We start from the raw sequence: 17,158 nt of genomic DNA, 5'->3' as shown, positions 1-17,158 counted from the left end.
GAAGCAGCAAGAGCTTCTTCCAGAAGGTGTGAATGGAACAATTCATACTAAGGGACAATCCAATCAACATCCAGCATTTTGAAGTCCCAATGATTTCAATTCTGAGAGATCTAATCAAGGGGTTAACAGTTTAATTCTATAGAGGCATAGTCATTAAGTTTCATAGGACTTATTACCATGAAAGCATGTGAGGAACCTACAGCCTCCGCTTCCCTCGGGAGCGCGCGCCGCGCCTGGGCGTGCCAGGCAGCCAGCGAGGGGCGAGGGCAGTGCCGCTCCCTGCCATCCCAGTCGCCGCGGCCAAGGGAAGAGGCACGCGATGCGGGGCTGCGTGGCGGGCGGCGGCCCTGAGGTCCCCGGCGGCGGCACGAGCAGCAGGAGTGGCACAGGCGGAGGGGGGGAGGCGGAGGGTGCCATGCCAGCCCCATCCCGGGCGCAAGCGAGGCCCACGCTTGGCGCTCCGTCTCGTGGTGGTGATGTCCGGCTCGTGCGTCGGGGAGCCGGACACCTAACCCACCTGGGCTCACGGCGCTCGGCTGGCTGGGTGGCGCCGTTGCTGCTGCTGCTGCTCGTTGCCTTGGACTTGGAGGAAGCGAGCGCGGCCAGAGAAAGTGTGTGAGGAAGGGGAAGGAGCTGGGCGCGCGCGCTCAGGTTCCACTGCCTCCCCGCCTGCGCGGCCCTGCGCCCCATGCAGGGCATTGCAGGGAAGAGCCTCTGCAGCCAGCAGCAGCAGGAGGGAAAGCGGCGGGCGGTGGGTGGGCAGGCAGGGGGCAGGCTGGCAACGCCCCTCCATGACGGCGCCCTAGGCAGCTGCCTAGCTCACCTATATGGATGCGCCGGCCCTGGACGTGGGGTTCGTGATTTCAGCACGTGATTTTTTGGAGACAGTTCAACACCCACCAAATGTGAAAATAGGAATCCGAGACCTTCTGCATGCAAAGCAACTGCTCTACCACTGAGCTGCATGCTCCCAATAGCAAAGCCCCATAGGCGGCAGGAGGATTGGGGGGGGGGGGAGGAAAGGACTGCAAGAAGATCAAACCTATCCATTCTTAAGGAAATCAGCCCTGAGTGCTCACTGGAAGGACAGATCCTGAAGCTGAGGCTCCAATACTTTGGCCACCTCACGGGAAGAGAAGACTCCCTGGAAAAGACCTTGATGTTGGGAAAGATGGAGGGCACTAGGAGAAGGGGACGACAGAGGACGAGATGGTTGGACAGTGTTCTCGAAGCTACGAACATGAGTCTGACCAAACTGCGGGAGGCAGTGCAAGACAGGAGTGCCTGGCGTGCTATGGTCCATGGGGTCACGAAGAGTCGGACACGACTAAACGACTAAACAACAACAACAACATTGTCCATCAGCTCCAGCTTTTTTTTAAAAAAAGGTACGCACTGAAATGACACTGGACCAGCCTTTAGGGTTGTCTGAAGTTACTGCTCTAAACCCCTTCCCAGGAGGAGGCTTTTCAGAAATGGGGGGGGGGTCGCCTTTCGCTGCCGCTGGCAGGAATTGAACGCATGAATTTCTGACGAAATAAACGGGAATATAGAGCTAGCCGGCTGTGAAGGGAATTTCTGTTTGCAGGGAGGTGGAAGCGAATCTCCTGCCACTCCCCCTCCCTCAGGGTCAATGAGCTCCGCTTCCTAGAGAGGCAGGAAGGGGTTTTTATTGCGTGGGGGGGGAGGCAATCTGGAGGGGCGGGGTCTCCATCCTCATTCCCGGAAGAGAAGCGGACTTGGAGAAGAGGAGAAAGAGGTGCCGCATATTTTGGGGTTATTTGGGGATGGGGTGGGTGGGAGAAGGATTTGCTTTCCCTCTCCCTGAATCTACAAACAAGGCAGCTGGGAAAGGAGGCGGGAGGATGGGGGGGGGGAGAGAAAGGAAAGCAGGGAGGGGCTTCGTGGGGGGGGGTTTCCCTCCTGCTTGGCAAGGGAAATGGGCCCATCCTTTTGCAAAGTGGGGTCCTCCCCCCAACAGTTTCCCTCCTGCTTGGCAAGGGAAATGGGCCCATCCTTTTGCAAAGTGGGGTCCTCCCCCCAACAGGGTTTGCATTGCAAGATCCTTTTTGAAGCGCAGAGATCAAGCCAGCCTCCCATGGTGGGGGGAGGGGAGGGGGGCGAAGACACTTGAGATGAACCAGAAAAGGGTCCTCCCCCCAGTGCACCCTAAGTACAAAGGGATTTTCAGCCCCACCCTGTGCATGTTGACTCAGAAGTCAGTCGTTCTCCATTCAAAGGGGTGGCAGCCCCATTCCACCTAGTGATGCTCCTCTCTCTTTAACAGCTTCTATCTCCCTTCTCACTGCTGCCCCCTCCTGCCCCCCACCGCACCCCCCAGGCTCTGCCTCCTTCGGCAGGGGAGGGGTGAGCTCCTCCAGGACCCTGATCTGCCCCCCTCCGAAATCGGCTGCTGAAGCCCCTGCCTCAGTGGGGCAGAGATCGGGAGGGCAAGGAGAACAGAGTCACCTCTGGATTGGGAGAGAGGGAGGAGATTTTGAGTTGGGTGGGGGGGGTGAGAGATGGACAATGTCAAGGGAAATCGGCCTCAGGCACGTCCTTAGTAAGAAAGAGGCTGATGTGAGAGAAGGAAGCAAAAAGAAACAATAATTTGCTTCTCGGAAAAGGGGAGGCCCCCTCAGCTACCCTTTCAGAAATCCTAGTCTGGCAGGCTCAGTTTGATTTGGAACAAAGGAAAGAGCCTTTTGTGGGTTTCCCATGTTGGGGGGTGCAGTTGGGGAGGGTTTTCTGTACTGCTTTTGTGCCCCAAAACTGGAGGGAAGAGGCACATTTTCCATTTTCTGAAGCTTGAAAAAGCACCTCAACAGTTTCCCTCCTGCTTGGCAAGGGAAATGGGCCCATGGATAGCAGGATTTGAAACTTTAAAAAGCTTCAAAGCAAAGACTGGAGGAATTAAAGAAATGCCCCCTCCCCAGCTGGACTTGGGGGAAAGAGGGGTGGGTGGATTTTTGATGCTGTTTCCTTCCAAAAAGAGGCGTCTCCAGGTATCCTCTTGGGACTTTGTAAAAAAGGAGAATTAAAGGACCCAGGGGTGGGAGATCTGGCCTGCCTTGCAGGATTGGCCCAGCGCAGAGGTGCTGAGGGACTTTATCTGCTGGTTCTGGCAGCCTCACTCCTGCCTGGCCTTGTCCCCATCCAGGTAGCCAGGAAAGTCTTATAACACTATAGGTGATCTAAAGCCCACCACCTGGGCAATGCTCACACAAGAACCCTGCAAGGTGCGCCCGGATGACAGCCAGTTTGATGGGCAGGGCCAGAGGACAGAGTTGGTGCAGCTATGGAGCTGACTCTGAGCTTTGTCCAGGAGCTGCCTGCCTTCCGGGGTTTTTTTCCAGCCACACAAAAGTCACCCAGGAAGCAGCTGGGAAGCGTTAGAAAGAGGATGTGGCGCTGGGGAAATTCCTGAGGGCCAGAGAGAGAGACAGAGAGAGAGAGGACTTGAGGGCCAATTTAGCCCCTGGATCTGCGGTTCCCATTCTGCAGTTTGGGTGCTGGGTGCAGGGAGACCCAGTCTCACATCCCCATGCTCAGGAGGGATGCCCTGTAGCCAGTTTGGACCCCCTGATTATTTCTCCCCGTCCTTCCTCACAGTGTAGGGAAGATAAAAGGGTACACACACAAACACACATACAGGTTTCGATGACGAAGGAATAGGGGGCCATGAGCCACTGAACTTCATATCTCTGTCCCCTAAACTACAATCAATGTTAGCACATAGAGTGCTCTAAATATTTCCATCTTCTCCGCTTGGATGGAGCTTCTGCAACCTGGTGCCCTCCAGATGTTGGTTGTCTTCCAATTGCAAATTCTGCCCATAATTTAGGAGTTTGCCTTATTTTCCCAATTCTAAATGTATCAAAACGTTGGAAACTGGTTTCCTGGATGTCTGTTTGGAGGAAAGTAAAAGTGAGGTCTCTAGAGGTATCGACCGTAATGCTTTCTGCAAAACATTAAAAGTTTGGGATTTGAAGCTGAATGTCCTCTAAAGACAGGCAGCTTATAGTATTACAAAGTTCCTGTAGAAAGGATTACAGATATACCTCGGGTTACAGACGCTTCAGGTTACAAACTCCGCTAACCCAGAAATAGTACCTTGGGTTAAGAACTTTGCTTCAGCATGAGAACAGAAATTGCACGCTGGCAGCAGCAAGAGGCCCCATTAGGTGAAGTGATACCTCAGGTTAAGAACAGTTTCAGGATAAGAATGGACCTCCAGAACGAGTTACCGGTAAGTGCTTAAGATGAAGTACCACTGTACATCCTTCCACTTCCCTGCTTTTGTACTTAGAATTTATGAGTATTAGTTTTTTAGTGTTAATATTTGTAATTTGTAACAGGTATGCTATCTCTGCAAATTTCTCCCACCCTAATTAAATCCATCTTTCTGTGAACCGCCCTGAGACCTCCGGGTATAGGACAGTATATAAGTTCAGTCTCTTATTAAAGGTAGAGTGGAAAGAGGAGCCAGGCAGCTTCCTCAGGTAGGGAAAGAGTAACGGGAGCAGGGAGGAGGGAAGAGGCACAGATGGGACAACCCAGCTTCCCTCTGTGTTGAGTGAGGATGATGGGGATCTAAGAGAAGCTCTGTTTTCTTCTTCTTCTTCCAGGCCCTCTTGACCTTTGTGCAGGTGGCTGTGTTTTTCACGGAGGAGGAGTGGGCTCTGCTGGATCCAGGCCAAAGAGCTCCGCACAAGGAAGTCATGGAGGAGAATTATGAGATGGTGGCCTCTCTAGGTAAGGGCAGATTCTTTTCCTCCTGGCTGTTAGACGTTGGAGGTGTGAATCTGCTGTTTGAGCCATTTATTCATGCCGTGTCTTCTTCTTTGCCGACCCCTCGTAGCCGAGTTAGATTGTCTTCCATCCGGGTGGGAGTTGATCACAGTGAGGCTTTGCCAAACGTGCTGTCCTCATAGCTTGTTTCTCCCTTTCGTCTGGAGTTTGTGCTTCTTCAAAGTCCATGACGCCTTTGCTAAAAGCTATTCTCCAATTGGATAATAATAATAGGGTATTTATTTATTTATTTATTCATTCATTCATTCATTCATACATACATACTTACCCCACCCATCTGGCAGTGTTCTCGAAGCTACGAACATGAGTTTGACCAAACTGCGGGAGGCAGTGGAAGACTGGAGTGCCTGGCGTGCTATGGTCCATGGGGTCACGAAGAGTCGGACACGACTAAACGACTAAACAACAACAACCCATCTGGCTGGGTTTCCCCAGCCACTCTGGGCGGCTTCCAGCAAATTATTAAAAATAGAATCAAACATCAATAAATTCCCTAAACAGGGCTGCCTTCAGATGTCTTCTAAAAGTCAGATAGTTGTTTATTTCCTTGACATCTGATGAGAGGGCATTCAACAGCGTGGGTGCCGCTACTGAGAAGGCCCTCTTCCTGGTTCCCTGCAACCTCTACTCGCAGTGAGGGAGCGCTCGCAGGCCAGTGTTTCCCAATTTTCTGTGCTGATATGCATTTTTTAGATTTGCCTTGAGAGTGTCTTTAAACCTCTTTTGCTGTCCACTGGTCCATCAATTTCCATTCTTAAGTTGGGAATAGAGTAGTTGCTTTCAAGTACAATAATCAGGCATCCAAACAACATGACCAGTCCAATGAAGTTGATGTTGAAGATTGTAATTTATAGCAATAATGTACTTTTGTCAGTAGGCAACTCTTCATAAGCTGATATTGTGGTATGAATTCAGAAAAATAACCTGTGTATAATCTATAAAGAGACTCACAGGGTAATAATGATGGCATGAAGTTTCCTGGTCCACGTCATTTATTAGCTTTTAATGGGCCACCTGATACTGTGCTGTCTGCTGATCAAGATTAATATCTTTGAATATATTTAAAGCCACATATGACATAGACACACTTCTGTTTTACTTATTCCTCATAGCAGAGACTCTGGTACTCAGTTCTGAGCTTATCTCCTCGCTTGGAACAGAAAAATACAGGGATGCTGTCCTGGACCAATTGAGAGGTACATACTTCCGCTTTGCTGTGAGACTTTACCTTTTTATGTCTCCTTTCAGTGTGTAGGAATATAAAAAGAGCCCTTTTGGGTCAGAATGAGGGCCCATCTTTTCCAGCATCCTGGTGGAGGTTTAGGTGATGTGTACAGCTGGTTGGAATGTATCACAAATCAGGGAGGAAGGAGAAGAATGACTACAGAGGCGTAGCAATTTCAGAGGAGGAGGAAGATGATAAAGTGGGCCCAAGACATTGGCAGGCCAATATGAATGGTTCAATGGGGAAAGTTATGGAAAACAAATATGAGGTTCACAGCATGTACGGGAATAAGAGAAAATATTTTTTTAAATGGTATATAGATGGCATCTGATGCCAGAAAAAATTGCAAAAATTTATAAGACCAATTTGTATAAGTGTTGGAAATGTCAAGACAAAATTGGGAATTTTTACCATTGTTGGTGGAAATGTACTAAAGTGGCTGAATTTTGGAACAAAATTTATGAAAAAATGAAAAAAATGTTGGAAGATCACTTTTGAGAAAAAAACCAGAAGCTTTCCTGCTAAGTATGACCCCAGAAAATATTGCGAAGGATAGAGAGAATTTTTTTTTAATGCATGTGCAGCAGCTAGGACACTGTTGGCACAAAAGTGGAAAGGGGTACAGCTCCCAACAATCCAGGAATGGCAAGTTAAATTGGTAGAATTTATGAATTTGGCAAAATTAACGGCAGCAATCAGAAATATACCGATGGAAAAAGTAAAGGCTGAGTGGAGATTTGTGGAAGAATTTTTTTGAAACAGAATATTAAAACAGATTTAGTGATATGTTTAGATTAAGTTATACAGGAGGTGATATAAATGTATATAGAGATTTGTGTGAGTATAGATAACGTTAAAAGAGGAACAGCAAGTTAAAGAGGCTTTAAAAAAATGGAAGCGATATATAAATGATTGGAAGTGAATTTTTAAAATGAATTTCTTTTATGTATGGTTTTTTTCCCCTATTTCATTCTTTTTCTGTCTTTTCTTCTCTTTTTTTCTGATCCTTTTTTCCATTTCCCCCATGGTACCGTGTTTCTCATATTATAAGACACGTCTTATATTTATTTTTTCCTCAAAAAAACACACTATGGCTTATTTTCAAGGGATGTCTTATTTTTTTCCTCCTCCTCCTGCCGCGGCCGGCATTGCTGCTGCTCCTATCACTATGTCTTATTTTCGGGGTATGGCTTATATTCCTTGAATGCTTAAAAATCCTGCTATGGCTTATTTTATGGGGATGCCTTAAAATATGAGAAACAGGGTATGTAAGTTGTGCAATTTTCTTGGCTTTTTAAAAATTTGAATAAAAATTATTTTAAATGAAATGAAAGCGTGTCCTTCCAGATGTTGCTGCACTACAACTCGCACCATCCCTGATCGTTGGCCATCTTTACTTGGGTTGATGCTACTTAGAGTCCAACCACATCTGGAGGGGCATAGATGCCTCACCTCAGCATAGAAGGTTTCTCTTGGTGCCCAGTGTTAAATGGGATTTAAAGGTGGAACTGGATACTAAGGGTTCTTATTTTCAGATTTCCTTTCCTTTCCTAAAAAATGTGGTACATGGGAGAGGGAGGAATGCTAGAGGTGTTAAAATAAGAGAAAGGGCTGCTTGGTCTTGCTGCATGTTAATTTCTCTTGTTTTCTTCCTTGAATACATAACAATATTTTCTTTTCCCCAACTTTCAACCAGGTGATGGAGAAGGCAATCAGAATTATGAGGGGCCATCTGTCAAGTACTTCAGTGTGAGTGAAGACCTTAGCACACATCTACAAACTAACACAGGGGATAAACATTTTAAATGTATGGATTGTGGGAAGGGCTTCAGTGACAGTGGAACCCTTACTAGGCATCAACTGATTCACACAGGGCAGAAACCATTTACATGTAAGGATTGTAGAAAGAGCTTCTTTGAGAGGAGAGTTCTTAGAACACATCAACGAATTCACACAAGGGAGAAGTGATTTATAAATATGGAGTGTGGAAAGAGTTCTAGTCAGAAAGGAAGGCTTACTGTATATCAACAAATTCACACAGGAGAGAAACCATATAGATGTACAGAGTGTGGGAAGGGTTTCAGTGAAGATGGAAAGCTTACAACACATCAATGAACTCACACAGGGGAGAAACCATATACCGTAGATGTATGAATTGTGGGAAGTGCTTCAGTGAAAGCAGAAATTTTACCGTACATCAACGAACTCACACGAGAAACCATTTAAATGTATGGAGTGTGGAAAGAGCTTCAGGCAGAGTGCAAACCTTACCAAACATTAACAAACTCACAGGGGAGAAACCATATGAATATATGGATTGTGAGAAGTGCTTCAGTAAGAGTGTAAATCTTAAAAAACATCAACGATCTCACAGAGAAGCAACGGTTTAAATGTTTGGAGTGTGGAAAGCATTTCAATTATAATGGCATTCTTAATAAGCACTTACAGGCTCACATAGGGAAGAAGCCATGTAGATGGAGATTTCAAGTTTACCCCACAGAATTCACTTTGTCCCTCATATCAACAAACTCATATAGGGAAATATCAATTGTAAATGCATGGAGAATATTTGATGTTCTGGTGTTTGTATGGAGTGTTGTACATATATGTATTAAAGCAACGAAGGTAATGTCTCATAACAGAGTGGTGTTAAGGAAGAAGGATTGGTTCTGGAGTCCTAGAACTGTAGAGTTGAAAGGGACTCCAAGGGTCTTCTAGTCTAATTCCTTTTTATAAGCAGAGCTGTCAACCTTTCCTTTTTTTGCGGGGAATTCCCTTATTCCACGCCATTTCCCGCTGCTATCCTGGATTGTTAGCTAACTCATCATTTTCTTGGATTTCAAAGGAAGCAGCTCCTCTCCCTCCCTGCCAGCCAGGGAGGCTCCTCAGCTGCGTTGCTCAGCTACGTTACTCACCAATAAGGACTCTGAGAATGACTGGGGGGCGGAGCTTGCATGGGTTGTGCTGATAAAATCAGCCGCGTTGCCTGGGGACTCGCCTTTCCTTCAGCGTTTCCCAGCGGTGTGGTTTCCTTGCTGCTGTGCCCCTTTTCCAGGTCGCTGCGCTGTGGGAACCGCCACTTGAGGCTTCGTTTGGCTGCTGGCAGCGCTTTCTGCCTTTGGGCCTTTGGCTTGGAGGGGCTCGGAACGTACCTCGTGATGGATACTAACATCGACGGCCCACTCACCCTTGCTGGGGATAAGGGGCTGTCACTGCCTCGTGTGTGTGTGTGTGTGTGTGTGTGTGGCTAGTTAATGCAAGCTGAGGGGTTTTTTGAATGCTGGATGCTTTGTCGCACGTGCTGCTGCAAAGCCAGGCCGGAGAGCCACCTTACGTTGAGGCTGCATAGGCCTTGTGGTTCCATAGCTGCCAAGTCTCCCGTATTCCCCAGGAAACCCCCGTTTTTCTAGCTGTTCTGAGCTGAAAAAACGGATTTTTTTGTTTCCCCCCCGGTTTATTCTGGCGTGGCAGCCATTTTGGAACTGGGCAAAGCAGCATCAAAAGTCGCTTCTGAGCATGCTCCGCCCAGTTCCAAAATGGCGACAGCGCTACTTCTGGTCCGCTACTTACGGTCCAGTCCCTTATTTCTCCCACAGGAACTTGGTAGGTATGTTGTGGTTCATGTGATTCAGATTCTATTCAGTTGAACCTCTGGTTACAAAGTTCACATTTTTTCAGCAATGCCCCACCAGTGAGCCTTCTTTTTATTTAGAGGCAGTGCACACTTATGTTTGTGGAACTGCAAACCTTTCCAGTCATGTGTTACTCCAGTCAAATCCCACGTATGAATGTGGAGGAAGGTAGGCTTGCTACAGGGGAGCATTCTCTTTGCAAATTGCATGTGTAGCTACTCTGATGCGTTGCTTTTCATCTTTTTCAAACAAAGAAAGAGATGGATGGAGGTGGAGAAGACATTCCTTCGAAGAAAGCAAAGAAGTTGTGCAAGTATCTTGAGAAATGGGAAAGCGAATTTAGCTTCGTGAATAAGAGCAGAGTGGGCCACAGTTACGCATTCTGCGCAATTTGCAGTTGCGATTTTAGTGTCGCCCACGGGGGAAGGACTGATATCACTCAGCATGAAAAATCGGCCAAGCACAAGCGCGGGGTAGAGGCACAGAAACATGCCCCGATGATGCCCCGTCATGCCCCGACGATGTCCAGATTTGCGACTAGTAATACCACAGAGGCTGACCAGGTCATAAAGGCAGAGGTTAAAATGGCCATGTTGTGTGCCAAAAACAACATTTCTTTCACCTTCTGCGACGACTTCAACAAGTGTGTAGCTGACATATTCCCGGACTCTGCCATTGCACGAAAATATTCTGCGGGGAAAACCAAAACTACGCAAATAATAAAAGGTAAGTTTATTCAAATTAAGAAAGCAATGGTGCCTCGGGTTAAGAACGGAGGTACCACTGTAATATTGTCGGCTTATTGTTAGCTAACGTTACTGTGCTCTTACTCAACAGGTGCCATAGCAGCAGAGCTAGATGACGAGTTGGCCAAAACATGCCGATCTCAGCCCTTTTCATTGATGTGTGACGAATTGAACAGAAAAGCAGTCAAAGAATTTGTCATCATGGCTAGACTCTACGATGAGGCCAATCTGCAGGTTGTTACCAGATTTTTTGAGATGCCCATATGCAAGGTTGGAAATGCAGAAAATCTTTACGAAAAGCTGAGTGAAGCATTAAGGTAGGGACGCCACACTGTGTTGTTGATGTTTGCAGTAGTTTGCTCTTAACTATATTTTGTCTGACATTTTGTTGCATTTTTCCCCATTTTTCCTATAGAAAAAGAGGAATTCCGTGGGAGAACCTGATAGCCTTTAACTCTGATAATGCGAGTGTCATGAAAGACAAACACGACTCTGTTATCAGCAGACTGAAGACCAGTCAGCCCCACATTCAGGATCTTGGCTGCATCTGCCACCTAGTACAGTTGGCCACTGGCTGTGCCATCAGAGAAGCACAGGTACCTGTTGAAGACATCCTGGTCAGAATATACACCCACTTTGATAAAAGGTGAATTCATGGACATTATTATTAGATAGGCCTTGCAAACATACACATACCTATCCAGCCACTAACAAAATTATTTTCTATATTACAGTGCAAAAAGATGTGAAGTCGACAAGGAGTTTGTAGATTTTACTGATTCAGACCACCTGAAACTGCTCAGGTACTACTGCAACACCCGATGGCTGAGTCTGTTAACCTGCATCCAGAGAGTGTTGAACCAATGGGCCGCACTAACGGTAAGGATGTTAAGTGCAGCAGATATATACACGCTTTACTATGCTTTGTTTTCATCTTAATTATGTTCTGCAGGCCTACTTTAATAGCCTTGAGGAGGTGGAGAAGAGCGCCAATCTACGTGATCTAGCCAGCCATCTGGGTGATCCGGTCGTGAAGATCTACTTCTTGTTCCTGGCTGCTGCCCTTAAGCCTTTATCTGAATTTAATATTGCCTTCCAGGTGGGTACCAGTGACATTGTATGTATGTGTGAATAATAGTTATAAATAAATAAATAGGTAAAGGTAAAGGGACCCCTGACCATTAGGTCCAGTCGTGACCGACTCTGGGGTTGCGCGCTCATCTCGCATTATTGGCCGAGGGAGCCGGCGTATAGCTTCCAGGTCATGTGGCCAGCATGACAAAGCCACTTCTGGCGAACCAGAGCAGCACACGGAAACGCCGTTTACCTTCCCACTGTAGCGGTTCCTATTTATCTACTTGCATTTTGACATGCTTTCGAACTGCTAGGTTGGCAGGAGCTGGGACCGAGCAACGGGAGCTCACCCCGTCACAGGGATTCGAACCGCTGACCTTCTGATCAGCAAGCCCTAGGCTCAGTGGTTTAACCCACAGCACCACCTGGGTCCCTACTAAAAATAAATAGGATTGTGCTGATTGTAGCATTCCTAATTCTCTGTTTTTTTGACATTTTCTGCAGTCAGAGGAAGTGCAGATTCACAGGCTTGAAGAGGAGATGTGCAAGCTGATCAAGAAGATCCTGGGCTTCCTCGTACCAGCCAGGACCATGGTGGGTGTACCTCTCAGGGAGGTGAAGTATGGAGGACATCAGTTGGCTGATGAAGACCTCTTTATCGGAGAAGACACAAGGGCGTTCATGAGAAGCACAGAGCTTCCTGTGTCTGCCGAGAATAAAATCTTTCAGTGAGTATATTACCCAGCAGTTATGTAATCATGATATCATCTCAGTATGAGAGTATAGGCTGTGTGCCTAAAATGTTGCCACTAATCAGTTTTTTCACTCTTATGCTGTTGCAGAACTGTGAGAAGATTCTACGAAGCAGTGCTTCAGCAGATGTTCTCCTCCTTTCCCCTCGACAATCCACTCCTGAGGGACTTGAAAGTGCTGGACCCAGCTGCTCGCCTTGATGTTACTCCAGAGGCAGGTAATATACTGGGAGAGACGGTCCCGTAAGTACGAGGGTCCTAGGTCGTAAAGGGCTTTAAAGGTTGTACTCCACCGGGAGCCAGTGCAGCTGGAAAAGCACTGAGTGAATATGCTCCCGTGGTAGGGACCCCGTGAGGAGCCTCGCTGCAGCATTCTGCACCCGCTGGAGTTTCTGGGACAGCTTCAAGGGCAGCCCCACGTAGAGCGAATTACAGTAGTCCAGCCTGGAGGTGGCCATTGCATGGATCACTGTGGCCAGGTTGGGGTGGGAAAGGTAGATGTTTGGGACAGTTTCCCCATTGATAGAATGACTGAGTTAGTGCATAGTTTAGATCAGCAATGTTCAGTCAAACACTTGTTTTGTTTTACAGTGGAAAGGCTAGTGGCCCTGCTCCCTCAGTTGAACTTGAATGAAGATAGGCTGAGAGAGGAACTCATTGACTACCAGCTGACAGACAGCAAGCAACTCCCCCAAGAAGAAAAAATTGACAGATTCTGGGGCCTGCTAGGGAAGGATGTGAGGTTCAGAGAGCTGCCAAGATTAATGAAGGCTTTACTCTGTATTCCCCACAGCAATGCCAGTTCTGAAAGGGTGTTTAGTATGGTGAGAAAGATAGTTACAGAGAATAGGATGTCATTAGACAACAGCACTGTTTGTGCTTTGCTTTCATGTAAAATCAACCACTCTGGCCCAGCCCACAAATACACTCCTTCCAAAAGAGTGTTAAAGGATGCAAAGTCTGCAACACGTTTGTATAATAAGTGGATGCCAGAGAGCCAAAAGAGTGAACCTGACCAATCTACCCATGAAGAACTGATGCTTTTGAATTATGGTGCTGGAGGAGAGAGTCCCATGGACTGCAAGAAGATCAAACCAATCCATTCTGAAGGACATCGCCCCTGGCTGCTCACCGGAAGGACAGATCCTGAAGCATCGCATGAGAAGAGAAGACTCCCTGGAAAAGAGACCCTGAATTGGGGAAAGATGATGGTGTGTAGCCTTGGTATAAATTAATTTGTAGCCTGGGGGGATTACCGCAGTGTGGGCTGTCCCCGAGAACCGTAGACTGTCCCCAGGACAGGTGAGGCTGCTGATCCCTTATTTTCAAATCTGAAAGTTGACAGCTATGGTTATAAGAACAGCAGCATAAAACCCATTTTTGTAATTGCAATAAAGGAACAATGAAAACACAGGAAGGCTGAAACCATCGTCATGCAGAAAGTAATCTTTAAACCTTCATACATTGCTTAATCTTACTCAGCTACAACACAGGGGAATGTGGGCATTGTCAATGTTGTTGTTTTTTAAAATATTTTTATTGAAGAAAAAGAATTTGTAAACAATACAAGTTACATATCCGATTACAATTTCCCCCCCTTTCCCACTCCCTCTCCCACCCTCTAAAGACTTCCCTCAGCTCCCCTCTCTGATTTGTTTGTACATATTGTTTTCTGCATGTTATAAAACTATTCATATCATTACTTTATCATATGTTCTAGTAATAAATTGTGGGTGTTTATTCAAAACCTACCAAGGAGTCCTAATCCTTTTGTTGCCTTTTTAAGTAATTTGTGAAAAATTCCCGTTCTTTAGAGTCACTGTTGCCCTTCTCACGTAGTTTATATGTCAACTTTGCCAACTCTGCATAGCTCATCAGTTATTCTTGCCACTGTTCTTTCGTTGGGATTTCCTCTGTCTTCCATCTTTGTGCTAACAAGACTCTTGCTGCTGTTGTAGCATACATGAATAAGTTCTTTATTTCTTTGGCATGTCTTGTCCTAAAATCCCAAACAAAAATGCTTCTGTTTTTTTTTACTGGGTCTTCCCAATAGGACGCCTTGTGCAAACTAATGACTTCCTAAAAACCACTGCAACCCCCCCCTCCCCGCCCAGATGGCCTGGGTTGCTGTGCGTAAGAGAAACCTGGTAGACAAGCAGAGGCAAGGACAGGCTCATCTGCTTCATCCAACCAGGTGTCTCTCGCACATGCCAGGTCAAATCCACCATCCACAATCAGGTCGTGGATGGCAGTGGTTTTATTCATCATTGACCTGGCATTACACAGCAACACTATCAGGTCATGCGGGTATCCCTAGGTGATTCCAGTATCCTTTCGGCCAGGACCAGACCCAGAGGCAGGGATAGTCCTCAGACAACGACTAAGCCTGCCTCCTCGGTAATGACATGGTCTGGTCTTAGTGGAACTCCTCCTGCCTGTGAGGAGACCTGCCTGTGAGATCGGGTGTACATCCCCCCCCCCTGTGGAACCTGCCCCAGCCATTCTGTTGGCTGAGGCCCCCCTCCCAGGCAGCCCTGACCCTTTTCCCTTAAAAAGCAAATACAAACTATACAACAACTTACCAAAATAATAAAAATAGAAACAAAGCAAGAAACAATTATACTAAAATTAAACTACCCCACCCCACCCCAAACAAAACAAAACAAAACAATATCATTAAAAAACCATTCAAGGTGCAGCAAATTAAGAACACCCCTGTAACGAAATAACCCTAGGATGATATATTTGGTCACAGCCTGGATGTATAAGGGTTAATGCATCTCCTACCCTGAGTTACATCACATGCTTGTGGGGGCGGGGTTAAGAACATTCTATGAGGAGAAAATGGCAGTTAGTGACAGTTGAGAGTTGGGAGAGAGAGGCAGATGAAGCAGGAGAGTGTGAGCGTGGGTGATGGTAGAATAGGTTTATAGAGTAGTGTTTGGTGAGGAATTAGGGAGTTTTGAAGTGATATGTTTAACAAGAACAGTTCCATTGAAACCACATGCTTGTACACATGAACCTTGAATGCAACCGTTAAGTTCATAAGACATTAAATGTTAAAGTTCCATCCGTACTATCGTCTGTGTGATCTTTCCAGCAGAGGTATCTATGGCTCATCTGGTGGGGATACTTATTAAAAGGACAAAACCCCTATCTAAGGCAGAAAGGATAGGTTGTTGTCCCTTGAGTGCACCGAGAGGAGGAGGAAGAGGGAGACTGGTTCGAGGGTGACACAAAGTTTCCTCAGGTGGGAGGAAAGCTTCGAGTGGGGGAAAAGCTCGAGTGAGGAGAACCCCTTACTGGTGTGTACATTAAGAATAGTCTCATATTTCCCCTCAGAGCTTAAAAGAAACCATGCCACGTTTTGGGCTGGAAGAGCACTTGTTTGTTTGTTTGTTTGTTTGTTTGTTTGTTTGTTTAGTCGTTTAGTCATGTCCGACTCTTCGTGACCCCACGAAGCACTTACATTTTACCTTTAAACTCCAAGCGTTGTGAGGGGGTTTATAAGGAGAATAACTGGGATAGTGGGAGGTGAACTTTACCTCAGGATATCCCCATTAAAGCCTTGCACAACTTGAGAAGTAGGTTGTACAATAAAGACGGAAAGTAGAGGACTTTCGTCACAACCCCTAAGCATTTAAAATCTTTTTCGCCGCTTGCTGCAGAGAGCTGCTCAGAGTATGTGTGAGTGCAGGCCCCACCCTGCCCTAGGCCTGATGGAGTTGGCTGGAGGAGGGAGCGGTCTTCCCAGCACTCACCGAAGCAGCAGCAGCAGTGTCCCGGAGGCCTCTCAGAAGCCTCTTAAGCTGTGGTAGATAATAGATAATAAATAATAAATAAATAATGGATATTGTTTTCTGATTGGTAAAGATGCACCGAAACTGGATTGCTTTATGGAACTTGCTGAACCGACTGGGAGATTCCGAGTCCAGGGGTGGGTGTGTTTAGAATTAGATGTAAGTGCTTGAATGTTATTACCGGTAGGATAGAAGAAGTAATGTTTGAATTTATTGGATATTTTTGGGAATTAGTTTTAGGGTAAGGGGTGAAATAGAAGATAGATGGTTGGGAAATTAATTGTAGGTTAGGAATAATTGATGAAATGCTGAGGGACAATGAAGAGGAAAATGTTAATGAAACAGAGGAAGATGAAAATAATATGAAATAATATGGAAAATAATATGAAATAATTTGGAAAATAATATGAAATTTGCTAAAGATGGATTAAAAATGGACCCAGTGAGGGGGGAATCGAGGAAGTCCATATAATAGTGTTAAGTAAGTTAGATAACAAGAAATTTTGTTGTTATTGTTACTCTTTTTTTCCTTTTTGGTTTTTGTATTTTTTCATTCTTATAAAATGAATAAATATTATTTGAAGAAGAAAAAAAGACATTAAGACTGCACCTGGGTCTTCCTTCTGCACGCAAAGCTTTGCATCTGAGGCCTTCTGCATGTGAAGCAACTGCTCTGCCACTGAGCTGCACCCCCCCCAATAACAAAGCCTAACTTTATCCATTGGCCCCCAGTTTTTGAAAAAAGGTACGCATTGTAATGACACCAGACCACCCCATACCCACCGGCATTTCTCTGAATAGGGATGTCCTATTCAACAGTAGGGTTTCCATAGGTTTGGAATTTCTCAGACATGCCCAGAATACTGTAGTTGGAAGCAGTGTCTGGGTGAAAATTGGCAAAATGTCCCATGTCGGCACTGCCATTTTTGCTGATTTTGTTAAAAGATAGTTCAAAAACTTCATTATTATTTTTTTGCAAAATAATTTTTAAAACTTTGGGCAAAACTAAAGCAAAAGCTGAACTGCTTTTGTGTCCGGGTTTTCACTTTTTGAAATATGGCCACCTAATCATCATCTTCTCCTTCTCCTTCCAACATATATAAAAACATAATAAAAC

General features: G+C 46.0%; 1 protein-coding gene across 4 annotated transcripts; it reads left to right on the top strand.

The window, feature by feature from the left end:
- Positions 1-1,723: 1,723 nt before the first annotated feature.
- LOC118080162 (uncharacterized) lies at positions 1,724-13,992 on the top strand. Of its 4 annotated transcripts, none has more exons than XM_088663735.1 (12): positions 1,724-1,759; positions 4,629-4,755; positions 5,925-6,008; positions 7,734-7,786; positions 9,928-10,395; positions 10,507-10,732; positions 10,831-11,061; positions 11,150-11,294; positions 11,368-11,514; positions 11,994-12,217; positions 12,332-12,459; positions 12,833-13,992. In XM_088663735.1, the coding sequence occupies exons 5-12, from the start codon at positions 9,930-9,932 to the stop codon at positions 13,474-13,476; spliced, it is 2,211 nt and encodes a 736-aa protein (XP_088519861.1). In that variant the 5' UTR covers positions 1,724-1,759; positions 4,629-4,755; positions 5,925-6,008; positions 7,734-7,786; positions 9,928-9,929; the 3' UTR covers positions 13,477-13,992. The 4 variants fall into 4 exon arrangements, with proteins under 4 accessions (XP_088519861.1, XP_060124946.2, XP_060124948.2 ...); XM_060268963.2 differs by lacking the exon at positions 1,724-1,759 and adding an exon at positions 3,103-4,249 and having other exon boundaries at positions 5,928-6,008; positions 9,924-10,395; XM_060268954.2 differs by lacking the exon at positions 1,724-1,759 and adding an exon at positions 3,109-4,249 and having other exon boundaries at positions 9,924-10,395.
- The last annotated feature ends 3,166 nt before the right edge of the window (positions 13,993-17,158 follow it).

Source organism: Zootoca vivipara, chromosome 2 (genome assembly GCF_965207765.1).
Source record: "Zootoca vivipara chromosome 2, rZooViv2.hap1.1, whole genome shotgun sequence".
NCBI classification, from domain to species: Eukaryota; Metazoa; Chordata; class Lepidosauria; order Squamata; family Lacertidae; genus Zootoca; species Zootoca vivipara.
The sequence above is the reverse complement of the archived record's forward strand: the minus strand, read 5'-3'. Positions and strand labels throughout refer to the sequence as shown.

What these genes read in the sequence shown, in the direction of transcription:
- LOC118080162 (XM_060268954.2), top strand. Translation starts at nt 4,139, where the DNA reads ATGAGAACAGAAATTGCACGCTGGCAGCAGCAAGAGGCCCCATTAGGT. An exon ending in ACCTCCAGAACGAGTTACCG is followed by an intron (nt 4,250 to 4,628) that starts GTAAGTGCTTAA and finishes TTCTTCTTCCAG; the next exon opens with GCCCTCTTGACCTTTGTGCA. An exon ending in TACACCCACTTTGATAAAAG is followed by an intron (nt 11,062 to 11,149) that starts GTGAATTCATGG and finishes TCTATATTACAG; the next exon opens with TGCAAAAAGATGTGAAGTCG.